At 42.5% G+C, this 13,737-nt stretch overlaps 3 protein-coding genes across 4 annotated transcripts; 2 read left to right on the plus strand and 1 right to left on the minus strand.

The window, feature by feature from the left end:
* Positions 1-264: 264 nt before the first annotated feature.
* Positions 265-1,877, minus strand: htr1ab (5-hydroxytryptamine (serotonin) receptor 1A b). The gene has a single exon (XM_041059065.1). It carries the CDS (start codon positions 1,773-1,775, stop codon positions 525-527), a length of 1,251 nt encoding a protein of 416 aa, XP_040914999.1. The 5' UTR covers positions 1,776-1,877; the 3' UTR covers positions 265-524.
* Positions 1,878-3,197: 1,320 nt separating this feature from the next.
* rnf180b (ring finger protein 180b) lies at positions 3,198-9,890 on the plus strand. 2 transcript variants are annotated; one of them, XM_041059755.1, is made up of 9 exons: positions 3,198-3,230; positions 3,322-3,369; positions 4,089-4,172; positions 4,710-4,805; positions 5,295-6,017; positions 6,296-6,424; positions 6,684-6,903; positions 7,115-7,240; positions 8,076-9,890. In XM_041059755.1, the coding sequence occupies exons 3-9, from the start codon at positions 4,116-4,118 to the stop codon at positions 8,270-8,272; spliced, it is 1,548 nt and encodes a 515-aa protein (XP_040915689.1). In that variant the 5' UTR covers positions 3,198-3,230; positions 3,322-3,369; positions 4,089-4,115; the 3' UTR covers positions 8,273-9,890. The 2 variants fall into 2 exon arrangements, with proteins under 2 accessions (XP_040915689.1, XP_040915690.1); XM_041059756.1 differs by lacking the exon at positions 3,198-3,230 and having other exon boundaries at positions 3,270-3,369; positions 4,094-4,172.
* Positions 9,891-10,570: 680 nt separating this feature from the next.
* On the plus strand, positions 10,571-13,599 carry LOC121195340 (regulator of G-protein signaling 7-binding protein B-like). Its single transcript, XM_041058767.1, has 6 exons — positions 10,571-10,718; positions 10,911-11,083; positions 11,692-11,822; positions 12,744-12,882; positions 13,021-13,091; positions 13,480-13,599. The coding sequence occupies exons 1-6, from the start codon at positions 10,587-10,589 to the stop codon at positions 13,569-13,571; spliced, it is 738 nt and encodes a 245-aa protein (XP_040914701.1). The 5' UTR covers positions 10,571-10,586; the 3' UTR covers positions 13,572-13,599.
* The last annotated feature ends 138 nt before the right edge of the window (positions 13,600-13,737 follow it).

A 13,737-nucleotide genomic window follows, 5' to 3' on the forward strand; every position in this document is an offset into this window, starting at 1 on the left:
ATTTGTCATTGGTTATTATTATTATTATTATTTTTTTTATTTTTTTTTTTTGCTGATTTACAAATCATTCTGATCATTCACTTTATTAAAGTGACACAGGAGCCACAGGAGCTGTGCAATCACCTCCTCCTTATTTGTTTTTTTTTTCTTTGTGGTTGTTGAATTTAAAAGACCTGAATCTCTACACAAATTGTAAATTATGAGCTCAGAACATTTATTAAAAACGATCTCTTTATTGAACATTACAGAACATGATGTGGAACATGGAGCTTCAATCAAACGATCACAGCTTTATCTATGCATAGGCTACAGACATCTCTGGGAATATTTAAGGATGGTGATCATTATGAGCCCTGTGTTCAGATTGAAATTCATTCTTAGTCCAGGAAAAAAAAAAAAAATCTCTCCGTGCCACTTTTAGGCTTGTTGGTTTTTAGGGCTGCTCCTCTTTTCACCTGGACGTCTTCAAATCAAAACCTCAATGATCCGGCGAGTCTACGGTGACACCACAAAAACTGAAACCATCACGGTCTGCAGAAATGACACTTAATAATTTTCTTGAAAGCGCTCTGAAAGTCTTTGTTGAAGTAGGCGTAAATGATGGGATTGAGTAAAGAGTTGGAGTAACCCAGCCAGTTTATGACATCCTCCAGCCAGCGGGGCATGTAGCACGACTCTTGGCAAAAAGGCATGACCAGAGCGACGATGAAGAAGGGCAGCCAGCAGAGGATGAAGGTGCCCATGATGATGCCGAGAGTCTTCACCGTTTTGCGCTCGCGTGCCAGCGCGATCTTCCGCTTCGCCTCGGTCGCCTTCTCGTGCCTGCTCTCGAACAGCGGCACGGAGCTCGGGGTGTTGGGCAGCGGCAGGTTGCCTTTGGAGTTGCTGTGTACTTCGATGATCTCCAGAGACTCGCCGTCCTCCGCGTGTTTCACCGCGCCGTTGACGCTCGGCAGCGGCCGGGGCTCCACGCTCCTTTTCCAGCTCTTACCCTGCGCGTCTCCGGGAGTCTTTTTGTGGAAGAGCGCGGGAGATAACGCCAAGCAAGAGTCGGACACTTTCTTTTTCTCCGTTTTACGCACCGTCCTCCTGATCCGAAACCTGGCAGCTTTAAATATCCGTCCGTATAACACCAGCATCAGCATCAGTGGGATGTAAAAAGCTCCGAATGTGGAGTATATCGTGTACCAGGGGTCTTGTCTGACTTTACACTGCTTGGGGTTCGCCCTGTCCTCTGCCATGCTGTTGGGCTGGGAGCGCATGATCAGCATTGGCGGTACTGAGATGGAGAATCCGACGAGCCAGGTGACGCTGATGAGGACCGCGGCTCTCCTCGGCGTCCTCTTCTTCATGTAGTCTATGGGCTCCGTTATGGCCCAGTATCTGTCCAGAGCGATGGCGCACAGGTGCAGGATGGACGATGTGCAGCACAACACATCCAAAGAGATGAAGATGTCGCATGGAACCTGTCCGAGAGTCCATTGGTTTAAGACCTGGTAAAGCGCCGCCATGGGCAGCACCAGCACCGACACCATGAGATCGGTGACGGCCAGAGAACCGATCAGGTAGTTGGCCACATTCTGGAGAGAGCGCTCCAAGGCGATGGCTGCGACGACGCACGCGTTCCCAAATATTGCGCACAGGATGAGCGCGCCAAGCAGGAAGGATGTGACCACTTGATAACTCAGCTGCACCTCCTCGTCCTCAGGTTTGGGGGTTTTGTTGGAAAGGTTGTCAAACTGTGACCAGGCTGTCGTGTTGTTTGTGCCCTCCATTGTTGGTGAACTCGATGGTGTGTGGAGAGCTCGGGTTACTCGCTGGACAGCCCGGTGCGCACGACACCGTCGCTCCTTGCCGAGCGCATCGTGGAGTGAGTGGCTCTGAACTGTGAGAGCCGGCTGCTGGCGGAGAATGATGCTGAGTATTTATACCGATGATGGAAAATGCGTCACTTGTCCGTGAGGATGTGAACAGAGTCTGTTAGTGTCTGTTCAGTCGGCAGGACTTATTAAATAAACACTCGTAATATATTTTTAGGTTCATGCTCTTCAATTCAAATTGCTATTTTTTTCTTTTTCCTTTTTTAAAGAATTTAAGTGGATAATTACGCTTCGGAGAAAATAAGTTCATCACTTTCTAACACAGCTTTCGAAAACGTCCTTCGTGTCAATTGACACTTTTCTTGAGTCGTATTATTGTTAGTGAACTAATTTGCATTGTTTGTGTATTAAAGAATGAATGAATGAAACCGTAAATGAAACACATAATAAATGACACTGTAAAGAAGAAGAGGAAGAAGAAGAAGAAGAAGAAACGTTTAGGTCTTTTTGTTTTATCACAACAACAGAAATAACATGGAACTATACTGTGGAACTGTTATTTTATTAACAATACACTGTTTGGGAAGTTAAAACACCGAAAAGAAACAGATGCTTTAACGTTACCAGTTAACATGTTGTTTGTCCCCCATGTTTTATGAATGTAATTACAGTAACTTTTACAGGACAAAAGTGTTGAGGTGTTCTCTTCTTTTCTCGGCGTGCTGCGGCTGTCAGTTGTGACACTGCCACCTGGCGTTAGTCCGCTTTCATGACAACTGCAGAATGAAAATCCAACCTTTATTGTTTTTAATAACCGTCTAACCTTGCAAAACAAATAAATAAATATAAAGAGGGACCATCATGTCATCAAATGATTTCATGCAATACACACAACAAACATATGGGCTACATCTCTGAAGAAAGGGGAAGGGTGATGAAAAATCTGCATGAACTATGAAAAGAAAGGTTACAAACTAACTTCTCTTTTTTTCTTTGGGATTGGGGCTGACTGACTTTGTTTTGTAAACATAACCTTTTTAAAAAAATGTAATTAACAGTTGCAGTAATAAAAATCCGTTTGCGTCCTGTTCAACCTGGCTGGATTAAACTGGCTGTTGGGTGCCTACTAACTTGAGCACATACCTAACATACATACATTATCACACCTTATCACAGTGCAGTCTCATGCAGGGCAAACCAGATGACAGTATAGAGTATAGTATTTATTATTATTATAGTATATTGTACTTGTGCAAGTGCCCTTAACATTTGCAGAAATAGCAGAAGTCTAAGCTAGCCTACCATTGGAACTAGCCTTTTGTTTTGTTTTGTGCAATTAGGTGAACTGTCACTTTGAGTTGTTAGCACGAAAGGCATAGACTGTATGGCGAAAGGGCGTAAAGGTTTTTGGTTCATATCGCTTTCCGTAGTGCACCACTTGTCATGACATCACGTCCTCGTTTAAAGCGAAAATCCAGTTGAACTTTCTTGTTTTGAACAGGTTTTCTTCGTTAACGCAACTCTAAAACTCCGCCGAACTGTCAGGCAGGTGAGTTTATAGCATAGAAATATTAATTTTATTAATATAGTATTTGTCATTATCTGCAGGATGTTATTTTTCGGTGAAAACGCCACTCTGTTGTTGACAGAGCTAAGAGACAAGCTAACGTGAAATAGTTTTTATTCAGCCACTGTGATTGTTGGCTGTTGTTCGTGCTAAAATATGAGGAAATGAAACAGTAATTTCGCTGTTGTAGTTCAAACACTGTGAAAGAGACGGGAAATCCTCTCAGCCTGCTTCAGAATGAACATATGGATAACACGTTTATTTTCACTCCACCGTCTAAAGCCCCAGAGTCACCATTTGACTTTACATTTGAAATTCCAGCAAAAAAATATATACAAACTATAATATTATGTTATGTGCTTCCAACTCTGTAGCAGTTTCAACATGGCCGTGCCCAGGACCTCCAGCTCAGTGTTGGATCTCACCAATGCTGCTGTGGCTGAATGGGAGAAAGTCCCTGCAGCCAGTCTCCACAGACTGTGTTAAAACTGTGATACTGTAGCAGCATGCTTATGCTAATGCTTCTGAAAAACATGTCAGTCAATCACCTTTTGGCTGTAATGTTCAGGTGTCTGCATATGTTTGAAAATTAGTTTTTTTTTTTCTTCTCTGAATTCAATCTAAATTTGACCAGACCTGTGTATGCTAGTGCAGGTGGGTTTTGCATAAATTGCCCTGACTGTGGTTTTCATCACCATCAGTTCAGCTTGACCTAAAGAAAGGGAACCATGCTCCGCTGCAGGAGGTGTCGGAAAGGCGTCATAGACTCAGCATGTTTGACCATGGTGAGTGAAAGTTTTTTATATCTGAGTTTGCTCTAAAGTTACTATACAGCTGCTGCTGTGCTGGTATTGTTTGAATCATACTAAGAGCTGTTGCTGAGACAATTAATCAGTTTGTCAATCGCTTAAAATGTGTAAAATGTTTTTTGTTTTTTTTGTTTTTAATTGTTTAAACCATTAAACAAGCAAAAATGTCAAACATTCTGTGTTTCCAGCTTCTGATTTTCTTATATGCTATTGGATATCTTTGGGTTTTGCAGTATGCCAGACAAAACAAGACATTTGAATGGATTACTTTGGGCTTTTTTTTACTATTATTTTCTACTTTATAGACAAATTGATTATCTGGAATGTTAAAAAGAGTCATTAGACCTGATCAGGCTTATAGTCTATGAAGTTGTTTGGGGACATCAGTGTTGGTAAAACTCAAAGATAACAGCTTGTGTTGGAGTCATAAAAAATGCTTTGCTATCAGCGTCAGAGAAACTGGGACTGATAGGAACGGTCCTTATTGACTGTTTGTCTTTAACGTTGAAACAGGTTGAGGCCACAGATGAAAGCTCAGCTGCTGTTTGCAGCATTTGGCATGTGAATGTTGACACGCTACCAGAGTGGATACTGACCTCAGTTCACCAGGTAAGTATGTCAACTTAGGAGTGAAGTGCGTTCAGTGGTAGATGGTTTCACTGCGAGGTTAAAAAAAAAAAAGTGTTTACTTATGTTTATGAAAATCAAGTTGCACGTTGTTTTCGAATAAACATTCATACATTGGTCTCAGAAAGTGTTCATCACCCCAGTCTCAGGTGGTGTGCAGGTTTTCTTCAAGCCCCTCTTTGTATTTGTCTGCATTCGTCCTTCATTCAATCTCCCTGTCCCTGCTGCTGAGGGGCTCCACCATAATGATGATGATGATGATGATGCTGCCACCACCAGGCTTCACCGTAGGGGTGGTATGACCCAGGTGATGAGCGGTGCCTGGTGTTCACCACACAGTGTTTGGAGTTAAATGCTTTTTGGCAAACTCCACAAGAGTCCTAATGGTTCCAGACTCCTTTTCTTTTCACAGTTTAAGCATTTTATTATCAACGTGGTGTTGTGACATATATATCTATGGTTTCTGTCCAGGCCCAGTGGACTCTGGGAAAACTCAACTGCCAGAACTGCGGAGCTCGTTTGGGCGGCTTCAACTTCATTAACTACAGTAAGTGTCCCTGTGGCCGGGACGCCGCCGTCCACCTTAACAAAAGCCGAGTGGATCACGACAACAAGCACTACGTTCTCATCGTCCAGCCGAGGAGGACGAGGCCTGAGAGGGGACATGCTGGTCCGCCAACAGGAGTTACCCAGAACAGCGAGGAGAGGCCTCAGTTAAACAGGACTGCACTGGAGAGTTTACAGCTTAACTGTGCCGCCGTCATGTCCCACATCAGCCCTGCAGAGACGTCGAATTCCCTGACTGACAGTGAAAACACCCAGTCGTTTCCTTTCAGTCCTCTCTACTGCATCTCTCACAGGAGAAGGTGCAGTTTGGAAGATGACGCCACCTTCGGGTCTTCATGTTTTTGCCCCTCGGGTCTTATGGTCAAGCCTGCTGTTGATTTGACAAGGGCAGGGACAGATGTGTCTGCACGGTCACCTGTCTCATATCCCACAGGCGAGCGGTTGGACCGGGCGGTTGTTTCTGTGGGGAGTCGTTTACCTCTGGATCAACAGCTGCTGCAAACTGTGGAAGATGTCCAGTCTTCTGTAGAGACCAGAGCCGTCCACGAGGAGGTTTCTGATTCAACCCTTTTCCTCAGAGGAAGAACCGTCTCTGACAGTGTCGCTGAGCAGGAAGGGGAGATGGTGGTATGTTGCTGCTGCTTATGCTGAATTTCAAAACTTGCATTAATTGGAACTTTAGCCAACGATTAGTTTAATAAGTGCTTTCTTATGAGAAATGCTGATTCCTTAAATAGATAAAATGTGCAGTGAATGTTCATGTCAGGAATCAGGATTTTTAATATAAATGGGTGTGTGCGTGTGTGTGTGTGTGTGTGTGTGTGTGTGTCTCTCTCTCTCTCTCTCTCTCTCTCTCTCTCTCTCTCTCTCTCTCTCTCTCTCTCTCTCTCTCTCTCTCCTCACAGCCTCAGGCCTCTATGGCCTCCCCAGCCTCAAACAGCCTGAGCAAAAGAGAGAAGAACCGTCTGAAGGGTCTCCGGAGGAAACAGAGGAGGAGAGAGCGATGGCTGCACAGTCAGGTGGAGCAGGAGCAGGTGACAGAGCAGAGAAAAAGTTCCATATGTTTTTATTCTATACATTTGTTTGAAAATGTACAGAAGATATTAAATGAATTAAACTGTATCTGTAAAAAAAATGTATGAAAGAAATGATGGCAAAGGAACTCAGCAAAACAAATATATAATTAAATAAAAAGTAAGTGTTTATTATTGATATTATTATTGATGCATTTCACTATATGCTGTTGGAAAATATTAAGCCTCATAGCTGGGTAATATATGTGTTTGTGTGCAGGCTGAGAGTGTGAGCGGCTCACTGTTGGACAGTGAGGAGGAGGACAGAGAGGGCCTCACCTGCGCCGTGTGTCTTGACGTCTACTTCAGTCCGCACAGCTGTCAGCCCTGCGGTCATGTCTTCTGCGAGCCGTGTCTTCGCACGCTTGCTAAGAACCGACCGACGAACACGCCGTGCCCCCTCTGCCGCACTCTCATCTCACACACCAGCTTCCACAAAGGTCAGCTTCCCCCAGGACGCCAAACCAGACGGCAGAAGTATCTGACTACTGTCCCTCCCCTTTCACATATCTGTGTTTATTGATTATCAAACAGACATGAAATTAATGAAATCTTTCCGACTGTTTTATTTTAATTTTTGATTTCTGATAATAATTGATCTTGCCAAACATTTGCTCACTGTGCTGTACGGTTCTCTTTCTTCCTCCTCAGAGCTCAACCAGACTGCAAAGACCTTCTTCCCAAAAGTCCACTCTGCCCGCAAGCAGAACTTCCAGAACGCCCTGTGTGCAAAATGGCCTCTGCCCAGCTGTCGCAAACGCTTCCGCACCTTCTGGGGTGAGAAACTGTGAAACTGTCCTGTGGTTGAATGAGCACATGTTTGTCTTACGTCTTGAAAGTATTTCCATTGTAACCTTCTGACAGTGAAGTCTATGGATTATCCAGAATAATCAGGTCGCTGGAAACAGATGAAACGGCATTTTCAGTGCAGTGAGGGTTGGTGTGACGTCAGACACGTGAAACCAGGCCTGTTTGCTCGTTGTGCTGCGACACTGTTCACAGAGAAAGCAAAGACGTGTTATTACCCTGAGTTTAGTGACTATAATAAACTTAATCTTTACAGCAGCTGACACACAGACAAACCGCCTCACAGCCAATAAAACAACATAACAACAGATCCAGTAAGATAAACATTATTGCATAGTGAACTTACTGTACATGGTATGAGATATTGTCCATATCACTACACATGTCCTAAGTGTGTTAAAGACGGCAAAAGATTTTTCAGTTGCACAATATGCAGACTAAACTTGACTTTTTGAATTTTTGGTTACATCCTTGATTTTTCATTTGCAGTGAAAGTGACACAGAAATGTCTTTTTCATGGTTATTTTACTATTATCAGCCTCCATAAGATTCAGCCAGTAATATTTGGGTCTGTGTTTATTTATCATATTATAATAATGTTGCTCAGAAAGTTTTATTCTCACACACAGTTTGCCTTGTTCCTAATCGTTTTTAGGGATGAAATTAACAGGACTGTAACAGGTTAAATAAGTTACTGGGATGAAAACATTTTATAAATTAGCAAACAGAAATTCAGACCATTGTAAAGATACAACCTGCTTCATCACACTGACTGCAGAGTTTCATTTTATCTGTTTCATTTTAGGCTATCAGAGACAGGCAGCAACAGCAAGGACACGCTGGCACTTCACCCATGTAGGCTTCACGCTGGACGCTTTTGATCTCACCGACATGCGCGGCTGGCTCTTCGACATCGGCCTGGTCATCGTCTACATCCACTCCGTCAACTGGATCCTGGCTTTCCTGTTCCTCTGTTTCCTCATGTACTACTTCTTCTTTTGAGAAACGGAGAAGCACTCGAGAGTGTAGGACGCAGGTTCATCTGTCTTTTTTTTCTTTAAGGAGAAATGCATTTTCCCGGTTTCACAAGTTAGAGAGTGTCGCTTCCAACCTGTTATTTCAGTGTTCAAAGGTGACAGAAAGAGCCGAGGTGATCGAGACGTTCACGGACACGAGAGGTTGGATTCAGGAAATCAGCAGGTTTGAAATTTCCTCATATGTTTGGAAAAGTTTACATGACGGTTTAACAGATTACAAACTAATGACGACCTGAACAGAGCTGCTTTCGTTTGTGTTTTTGTGCCTGTGTTACGTACCAATGATTTAAGTGCAATAATTCCCTCTGAGGTATCCTATGATACACAAAATATGGACAAGACCTTTGTGCTGTATCCTCTGTTTATCACACTAAAAAAAACAAAAAACACACACTGTAATTTAAGACTTTTGTTTTTGAAATGTAAAGAAATAGTTCATCATTTTGGAGAAACAGCTGCTCACTATGTCCAAAGTTAAAAAAAAGAAATATACAAAAGTTAAACAAGTTACAGTGTTAGTGAGCCTTAAAGGTGTTGGTAGATGCTTATTTTAGTTTGAGACAGAGCCGGTCCACCTGTTTCCCCCTGCTTTCAGTCTCTATGCTAAGTTAGGCTAAACACCTCCTGACATATGATTTATAAGAATCTTCTCATCTAAATCTCTTAAAGAAAGCAAATGAGTTTATTTCCCAAAATGTCGAACTATTATACTAATTATCCCTTTAGCAAACTGGCACTTTACTGGGAAAAAAATCAAAACAGAACAAGGGAGTCAGCATTAAAAAAACACAAAATGTTTAAAAATCACAGTGAGATTCATCAAACTCTTGTACTTTACCTCCAGTGTCATTGGCAGAAGTGCAGTCTGGGTATTTTGTTGAGTGAAGTTCAGTAAAATTATGGACACTTTATAATTTGCTCAAGTTTGAAGTGAGAAGCAGTGAGAGTGGTGGTGCTGCCTCCACGTGTACATGTTGTTTTATTTACAAAGCAGAAGGGTACTCAGGAACCAAGCATCTAATAAGAGAGCAGCAGTTATTGATTGATTTGACTGATGAATGGATTGATGGATTGATTGATTGATTGATTGATTGAAGGACTGACAGTAGCAGGAGCAGAAGGAGCGGACAGAAAATCAGATTTGCAAATGAGTAAAAGGCCCATTTCAGTACGGTGCCTTTGTTTAGTCTGTGTCTTCTGTCTTCAGCAGGTAACGTGAGACTGGAACCAATCAGCTTTATGTCTCTGTCTCTCTGGGACAGTTTACACTGTGTTTATATGAAACCAGAGGAGAATTTAAATCATATAAAGCTTTGAGTGAATTGGGTCTTTTTCTTTAAGGAAAAGGTTTAAAAGCATTCATCAGCATTCATATTGTGTTAATAGTTTATTATCTTACTGAAATTAAACTATAAAGTCAATCAGGTGTGTCATTTGAGTTTGCGCCTATGTTTTTTTTTTTTTCTTTTTTTTTTAACATATAAGGTCGTATTTAGTATTTTGATCTTGAGGAGAGTGAAAACAATAGTAAGAATAAATCTTTTGTTTTAGTTGTTTTATTAAACCTTAAGATTCTGCTTGTTTTGGGGGGATTTTTGTTTGTTTGAATTTTTCCTGCCCTCTCGTGGTCAACAGAGTGAAGTGCAACTTCAAATAAAAGCTTAGCCGAGCACAATCCCACCAGCAGAAGTCTGGCAACACTAATGTGCACTTTGAAGCTGAGTGTGTTTTACATCTGCAGCAGAACAATAATATGCAAGAAAACACATATGATCGCTTCATGTATAAATGTCCTCAGTGCGTCTAATTCACGCAGAGGAAAACCCTGACACCCTGTGCATGTCTCTGAAACCTGCTGCTCCCAAACAGTTAATTGTCAGTCGGAGGGTGACGACTTGTTTTGCTGTTGGCTCTCTCTGAATCCTCCTCATACGTGAGCGCACGGCGGAAGACGGAGGAGCCTCCCTCTCGGCCTTCAGGAGGGGCTGAAGGTGACTCTCCTCTCGGCTGGGATGCAGAGGGAGCTGCTGGGGGTCCGTCCGGCCCGCTGACACGGTCCTGCTCCGGGGAATAACGACACCACGTCCTGCGGGCGGCTGTTAAAACGTTAACCAAAGCCTCGACCGTTGCAGCGTCTGAGCGGGTCGTTTTCTTCTGTACAGAGGACACACAACAGAAAAGAGGGGGGCATCTCCCTCCCTCTTTCTCTCTCTCTGTGTCCCTGTCTCTTCTGTCTGTAAGTGTGCGTCTGGCTGGGCTCCGGTGGTGGCTGTGCATGAATGTGTTCTGCACCGTACGGGCGGAAAAAGCGCCCAAGATCTGCAGGGAGTATTTTCCCCATCAGCAGAGGGGCGCAGACGGAGCCGGAGCGCAGGGAGAGCGCGGAGGGGGCTGTGGACGGCAGCAGGATGGTGAGCACTGACACACCGAGCACAAATGCTTTTGATAACAGGTCCGTGTTTAGCGTATCTCTGCACCAGGGGACAGGCTTTTGTGTTCACCAGATTGTTATCATGCAGCAGTGGCGCAAACACAAGCGAAGATGAATTGAAGATGCATCAATATGACCACCATCAGTCGGTGTTGACTGTTTTTTTTCTCAGACTGTCCAGGAGTTCAACACCCTCGTAGCATTGTACCGGGAGCAAGTCATATCCGTCGGTGAGATCTCCGCCGACTGTCCGTCTCTGCGGGCTCAGATGCACCACACGCGGTCCAAAGGATGCTCCATGGCCCGGGCAGCGCACCAGGACCTCGCCGTCATCTCTGTGTCAGGGTGAGAAGGAGCCAAAGTGTGATTGTTAGAGAGAAAAAAGAAAGAAAGAAAGAAAAGAAAGGATCGGATTTTGGTCCCATCAGTGATGATTAAATAGTTCAGGTGTCCATCACTGTTTCAGGGCCATTTTTAACCCCATGAATACTGCTTTTCCTCCCTTAAACACCACACCACCAATCACCAGCACTATATTTCCAGTAATTCCTTTCACTGTGTATCATGTTAACAACTATTTAAAAAAACAAAAACAAAACAAAAACAAAAACAAAAAACAAAAACGTAATTTAGGACGTGTGGCACTTTTCTTTTTTGACTTTAAAACAACAAATTAGAAAAGAGAAGCATTGATTTTCTGAAATAATGAGATAAGATGGGAAAAGTAGGAAAGTAAAAAGCTTTCAAACCACATAAGGTTTGAAAGAACTGTAAATGCAATGTAAATGACTTTTTGGGAAACTCTGGTATAAACACTATAATACTTACTGTTATTAAAAGGAAAAACAGTGACTGGAAATTAACTTCAGGACCACTTTTATCTCTTTCTCTCTGTTTTCTTTCCTCCCTCTCACCCCCGTCCTCTCTCCCCCTTCCTCTTCTTCACGCTGCAGTCCGGAGGACGGAGAGATCCACCCTGAGATCTGTCGGCTCTTCATCCAGCTGCAGTGCTGCCTGGAGATGTTCATAACAGAGATGCTCAAATCCATGTGCCTGCTGGGGGTGCTGCAGCTACACAGGAAAAGTACTGTCACATTATCTCTGGGCCACAAACTGTAGAGAAAAGAAGAATGAAAATTCACGTTGCTTTCAAAGCAGTAGGAAAGTCACAGGTGTTCAAGTTAATGATTTTATTGACTGACTTCCATTTAGCTGCTTCAGTCTCATGCTGTCATGGCTTAGTGAGGCAGTTGAATCGAACATAGCCATTGTTAATGTTATTAGTAATATCTGTACTTTTTCTACTATGACGAGTCAACACAAATTTACATTTAAAACAGGCCAGCAGGCCAGCAAGCGTGGATTCATGTATTAAAAACATATTACAAATATCATGACAGGCATTTCTAAGGTATGTTAAGAAATCTGATTATTAAGTGATGCGTGCAGTTATCAAACATTGCATTGCGATGCATTTCAAGTAAATAAATATATTTCTAAATGCATTTCAAACCTCTTTTACCAACTATTTAGGTACTTGAAATCCAATCAGTACTACCTAAAGTCTATTTAAAATATACAGTATTTATTCTACCTCAGATGACAAGCCTGAGATTCAGCTTTATTCTTATCCTGGAGGAAATTGGGTTTGCGTGCTGGTATTTAACATGCAGGTCACAGACACAGACTGACGACAGTGAACATTAACAGATGACATTCATTTCAGACATGAGTCGTAGTGTGAGATCTGAAGAGATCAGTGTTAGGTGAAACCATACAGTGTGGAAACAGCAGAGGGCAGCAGAGAGCTCTTACTATGGCCAACATTCACAGAGGGGCTGGGATTCACTGTCAACATTAAATTCATTACATGAAACTTCATCAGGGACCATTTTCTGTTCTATTTGTGAATGAAATTAAAGCTTGTATTTGTGATTTGATGGTTTGAATTTGTGTTCAGTGTTTGATCCATCTGTGTTGACGGTGTTTCTGTTCGGACCTGAAGGAACGGACTCAGAGCCAAAGGTGGACTTCAGGATGGACGAAAGCTCTGATGTTCCCATCCTGGAAGACCGATCCTCGTCTCCCATAGACTTCCCTCAGGAGCAGTGGTTGGTGGGGACTGATATTGAAAACATAGAGAGGTAACAGGGACTGCACCTGCTTTTTAAAACTCACTCTTACCCTGTTTTTGGTGGAATTTAAACTCTACTCTCTTAAAATGTTGCGAACTCATGAATAACTCACCCAAATATCTTTCTGCTGACTCATCTCTTTGACAGAGATATACGAGAGATGCGAAACTTACTCAGCAAACTCAGGGACACGATGCCATTGCCACTGAAAAACCAAGGTATGTAATGTTTGTGATAGGTGAAATTTACAACATCATTAACGTGACAGAGCAAATTCTTCTTGACGTTTTTCAAAAGTGGACACATAATGAAGAGCGAGTTACAACAAATGCATCAGCAGCACAAGATTAAATAAGAACAAAGAAAATGACTTAACTCAACAACATCTGAAATCAGGTAAACACAAGTTACCTGGGGTTATTGAGCGGTTAGAAAATAAATGTTAATACATTCTCTCTCTGTTAAAATGAGCTGTTTGAGTTTAGTAGATTCTTCTTCAGATGTTAATCTTGTTCATGTTTTTTTTTTTTATTGTAAAAAATCATACCGTACAGTGACACCTCTAAAATGATCGTGATCATCTTATTATTTGTTTGTTTGTTCCAGATGACAGCAGCTTGTTGAATCTGACTCCGCACCCACTGATCAGACAGAGGAAGAGACGCTTCCCTGGACTCTGCTGCATGGTGTCGGGCTGACGGTCTGACAGCAGCACTGCAGTCAGCACACACACACACACACACACACACACACGACTGGACCAGAATTCAGTTAGTTTATTTTGTCATTTATATTTATTGAGAGGTTCTTTAACCATATAATATTTTTTTTATATTATCTAAAACTATGATCCTGTAATATCTA

Source organism: Toxotes jaculatrix, chromosome 16 (genome assembly GCF_017976425.1).
Source record: "Toxotes jaculatrix isolate fToxJac2 chromosome 16, fToxJac2.pri, whole genome shotgun sequence".
Classification (NCBI taxonomy): domain Eukaryota; kingdom Metazoa; phylum Chordata; class Actinopteri; family Toxotidae; genus Toxotes; species Toxotes jaculatrix.

Coding starts and splice junctions, on each gene's coding strand:
- htr1ab (XM_041059065.1), bottom strand. CDS start 1,775: ATGGAGGGCACAAACAACACGACAGCCTGGTCACAGTTTGACAACCTT.
- rnf180b (XM_041059755.1), top strand. CDS start 4,116: ATGCTCCGCTGCAGGAGGTGTCGGAAAGGCGTCATAGACTCAGCATGT. Junction 4,173..4,709: donor ACTCAGCATGTTTGACCATG/GTGAGTGAAAGT, acceptor ACGTTGAAACAG/GTTGAGGCCACAGATGAAAG. Junction 6,425..6,683: donor GTCAGGTGGAGCAGGAGCAG/GTGACAGAGCAG, acceptor GTTTGTGTGCAG/GCTGAGAGTGTGAGCGGCTC.
- LOC121195340 (XM_041058767.1), top strand. CDS start 10,587: ATGTGTTCTGCACCGTACGGGCGGAAAAAGCGCCCAAGATCTGCAGGG. Junction 10,719..10,910: donor CTGTGGACGGCAGCAGGATG/GTGAGCACTGAC, acceptor TTTTTTTCTCAG/ACTGTCCAGGAGTTCAACAC. Junction 11,823..12,743: donor GCTGCAGCTACACAGGAAAA/GTACTGTCACAT, acceptor TCGGACCTGAAG/GAACGGACTCAGAGCCAAAG.